Source organism: Haemaphysalis longicornis, unplaced genomic scaffold (assembly GCF_048455015.1).
Source record: "Haemaphysalis longicornis isolate Haplotype H1 unplaced genomic scaffold, Haemaphysalis longicornis Haplotype H1 scaffold_12, whole genome shotgun sequence".
NCBI lineage: Eukaryota > Metazoa > Arthropoda > Arachnida > Ixodida > Ixodidae > Haemaphysalis > Haemaphysalis longicornis.
Genome location: NW_027526225.1, coordinates 50284698 through 50289156, shown reverse-complemented (window position 1 = coordinate 50289156; position 4459 = coordinate 50284698). Strand labels below are relative to the sequence as shown.

At 57.2% G+C, this 4459-nt stretch overlaps 1 protein-coding gene across 1 annotated transcript; it reads left to right on the top strand.

Moving 5' to 3' along the window:
- Window positions 1-2231: 2231 nt before the first annotated feature.
- Window positions 2232-3511, top strand: LOC144161597 (uncharacterized). The gene is made up of 2 exons (XM_077692237.1): window positions 2232-2293; window positions 2365-3511. Exons 1-2 carry the CDS (start codon window positions 2232-2234, stop codon window positions 3509-3511), a joined length of 1209 nt encoding a protein of 402 aa, XP_077548363.1.
- The last annotated feature ends 948 nt before the right edge of the window (window positions 3512-4459 follow it).

The window sequence follows — 4459 nt, the reverse complement described above, 5'->3', positions numbered from 1 at the left end:
GTGCGGAACACCCAGTAGCTCGTGATAGCACGTCCCGTGGCAGCCAGAGAAGATCAATCTATAGGCCCCTCACAGCAAGGTTACAGGGGGGCGCGACCCCCCCCCGGCCTCATACGGATTGTACAACATCTGGCCCCATGACATTTGGTTACAGGGGTATGTCACTCCCCCCGACTTATAGCGATCAGGTCGCTGGCCCCGCCAAAGCTTGCGGTTACAAGGGTCGCCAGTCCCCCGGCCTGCAAGGTTTCCCGAATACACTCGGTATTCCCAATGCAACGACTGTACGCTTGCAGCACTTGCTACTTTCGCAACTTGACTCCCCGGCCTCCTCCCACGCTGGATTACAGGGGTTCGCCATTTTCCCCCAGCCAAAGAAAGTCATAGTTGATCGATCTCGATCCGCTTTCCTGCCTCAATCGCATCACCAAGTGCCGGGTTGACACCCGACCGCTCGACCTCCGCGTAGGACCTGATTCCAGTTGTACCAGGAACCTCCGCAGTGGCGGCCGTTTTGCACGCTCCCAGGGCAGGGATTGTGCGGCCCCCCCGATTCCTCGAGGAGGTCTCGTGGAATTACCGTACTTCCACGCTCTGGCCCCTATGACATTAGGTTACAAGGGTTTGTCACAACCCCCGGCCTGCAGACCAGTTCGCAAGTTCCAAAGAACGAGCCCCAAGCTATGATTACAGGGGTGTGCACGCCCCCGGCTCGGTAGTGGTCTACCCATTGCTTCAGCAATGGTACGCCAACACTACGTGCGAACTGTACCGCTTGAGCGCAGTGATTACGTTGCAACATTGACCCGCTGGCTTCCTCTCACGCTGGATTACAGGGGCGCGTTACCACCCCCAGCCTTTGGCCTCCTCCCACACTGGATTACAGGGGCTCGCTACTTCCCCTAGCCAAGAGAGTCATAGTTGCTCCACAAATACCATCTTTCGGGATACAAGGGATCCTCTGAGGAACTCCCTGTGGCTCTGCACACTCGCCCCCAAGACTGAAGGTTACAAGGGCTCATCAAGTTCCCTCGGTCAGCAGACCAGTTCGCATTAAAGGCCCCTTCCATGCTCCGGTTACAGAGGTTCGCTACACCCCCGGCCTCATTGTGTGTACCCATGCTTCAGCATGGCACGATAAAACGAACTGTACCGCATGTACCCCTATGACTTGGGTTACAAGGGCTCGTCACCTCCCTCGGCGAGCAGATCGGTTCGTGTTTATAGGCCCCTTCCTAGCTGCGGTTACAGGGGCTCGCCACTCCCCCGGCCTCATAGCAGCGCTCACATTGCTTCAGCAACCGTGCGCAACTATAACACAAACTGTACCGCTTGGTGCAGTTGCACTTCGCAACATTCACCCCCCGGCCTCCACCACACTGGATTACAGGAGCGCGTTACCACCCCCGGCCAAAGAGAATCATAGTTGATCCACAGAAATTTGCGACCGCAAATTTTGTTCGAATTACCATTCCAAGCACCAACCTCGGTAGCCACCCAGGCTGTCCGGGCCTGCGTCCGCATCACGCATCGGTGTTCTTGGAAGGCACTTGCCCTCAGAGTGCCTGGGAGTTGCTTAAGCTCCCATGGGCGTTGAATACCCAATACAGTGGGCCTGGCACACCACTGACTCCTGCCATTGCAACGGACCAAAGCAGGACAGCCGAAACCGACCGACACAGCCCAGTCCGCCGGCAGGGGGGGCCACGAGCAGGCCGGCAGTAAGGTTTCCCCCCCCTGTGTACTACAGTGATTTTGTCATTCGGGGCTAAAGTACTGGGATTCTGCCACGGGGATCTTTGCCGTGCGTTACACTCATTCATTCTGGAATCAGGCCGTCTGCCGTGTTAGCTATCATTCGGCCCTGCTTGATTCCCCTGTCAAACCAACGCGGGCCTTGCTGACTGCTCGTCTGTACCACATTCTCTCTTCGTTATACTTGCTTCTTAACTTTCCTGTTTTTTTACCTTTTTTACTTCTGTCTATTATCTCCCAACTTTTATTTCTCTTGTCATACCCTGCTAACCCATTCTAATATTTAAATATTTTTCTTTTCCCCCCAAACCTGCATAGTTTCTTTCGGTAGAGCACCCGTTTCCTGGCCAATCTCGCTGAGTGGGTATGAGCCTTCTTTCTGGTACCACCACCTCACCACCATGTTCTGAGGCAGACAACCGGCCAAGCAACCTTGCTTTCCTCCACGCGCCAGGAACGGAGGAATACATCCAGACATGGAGGCCAAATCTCCCGCAGGAGACCCGCACCAGCAGCCAGACCTGGAGCACCAGACACTGTGAGTGAAGCGTAGCTAATTAGCGGCGTACGCCGCTTCCCCTCTGCTTACCGATACGCTGTTCGTCGCAGCCCCAAGCCGTGCGGTGAAATTGGCGCCGGTGAACACCCGTGCGCGTCCCCTGTCTCTCGCGGAGCCCAGTGGGGTCTTCATGCGGCGGGCGAGCGCGGCGCCTGGGCCACCACGGCCGGCGACGATTCACCCAGCGAGATCACCCCCGAGTACCTGACGCCGGCCGGCTCGCTCTTCTCGCTCGAGTTTTTCTGCTCGACCCTCGAGGTTTTCCCGAGCGAGCAACAACAAGCGGTGGAGTCGGCGGAGGAGTCTTCCCGGCCGACCAGCAGCAACCAGCAGCGGCAGGGGGAGACCGCGTGCCCCGACACTGCGTCCCCTTCGCCGTCTCCGGTTGACGAGGAACGACCCGACACTGCGTCGCCCTCCCCAAGCCCAGTTGTGAAAGAGCTACCGGACACTGCGTCCCCCACTCGCTCTCCCGCTGAGGTGGAGCTGCCCGTGGATCGCATCGTAGACGTGCCCGGCGAGCGGGTGGACTTCCGGAACACGCCTAGCCCGCTGCCGCTGCTCAGCAGCGGCGGGTACTTCCCCAGACAGGGGTACCGGAACCTGGCCGACGACGGCAGCAGCTGCGACGCGAGCTCTTCCGACATCCGCTCGAGCATTACCGGGCAGCACTGGGCCGCCTCCTACAGTACCGGCGCGCCCTTGCTCTGCGCCTCGCCGTCGAGCGATGGCTGCGCTTCTGCGCATGCTACTCCGCCCAGCGGCGAGCCGTCGTCGATGCGGTCCACGGTCGAGCTCGAGGAACGTCTGGAGGAAGCGCCGCTCGAGACGCACATCGAGCAGCAGAGTCCCCGTCGGCGCTACAGACAGCTCTGGGCGAGCCTCTGGACTGGCCTCCGCCGGCTCTTCCAGCAGTTGGCTCCGGGGCATCATCAGCAGAAAGAGCGCGAACAGGTCGAATCTTTTCTGCGCCCGGGTCGGCACGGAATCGCCCAGAGCAACTGGGAAGACGAGGACGATACCGCTAGCTCGGACATGTTCTACACGCCCGGTTCCCGCTGGAGCGTCCGGAGGCTCTACCAGCGATTTGTCTCCTGCCTGCATGCGGTCTCCTCGCGTCGTGGCTCGCAGGCCAGCCGCACGACTCGGCGGTCCTTTTGTAGCACGCGCCCACTTCTTGGAGCTAACAAAGAGTAATATTCTTGTTGTTTCACCACGAAATATTGCCTCCTCTGTTTCTCTTCCGAGCTTTAGAATTCATTATTCACTCCCTACGGTGGAAGCACAGCCTGCATATGCTGGATTTCAAAATATTCGCGAAGCCTGTTTGTGAAGCCCGTTTCGTGAAGCCTCCCAGATCTTACAGCTTATAAATGCCTTGCGCTAAGGTTCAGGAGCAGCAGGATAAGTTGGACACAGCACGACCAGCTGATCCCCGCAGCTCGACGTTGCTCTGCACATCGTAAACTTCCAATGAAACTTACCCAAGCAAAGCCTATCGTTACGCCTAATGTCACGCTTTGAGGTTTTAATTGCAAGAGCGGGATTTGGACACTCTGGTGTAATAGTGGCCACAACCTCCCATGAATATGCCAATTAACCCACGGCCCTCAGTCTCCAGTGGCTGCGAAGCAACTGACCACGGGGGCGGTCAGACCTGTGACGCAGCAGAGGGTGCTAAGAATCCCTGAAGTGCATGACAGCTGCATCTTACCGGTACTCACCTACGGGGCACAAACTTGGAGGCTCACTAAGAGGGTTCAACTTAAATTGGGGACGACTCAGCGGGCAATGGAACGAAAGATGATAGGTGTAACATTAAGGGACAAGAAGAGAGTGGAGTGGGTCAGAGAACAAACGCGTGTTAACGACATATTAGTAGAAATATAGAAGAAGAAATGGACGTGGGCAGGGCATGTAATGCGAAGGCAAGATAACCGTTGGTCATTGAGGGTAACAGAGTGGATCCCTAGAGAAGGCAAGCGTGGCAGGGGGCGGCAGAATGTTAGATGGACAGGTGAGATCAAGAAGTTTGCGGGGATAAATTGGTCGCAGTTAGCACAGGACCGCGATAATTGAAGGTTAATGGGACAGGCCTTTGCCCTGCAGTGGGCGTAGATAGGCTGGTGATGGTGATGATGATGA

Coding starts and splice junctions, on each gene's coding strand:
- LOC144161597 (XM_077692237.1), top strand. CDS start 2,232: ATGGAGGCCAAATCTCCCGCAGGAGACCCGCACCAGCAGCCAGACCTG. Junction 2,294..2,364: donor GACCTGGAGCACCAGACACT/GTGAGTGAAGCG, acceptor TGTTCGTCGCAG/CCCCAAGCCGTGCGGTGAAA.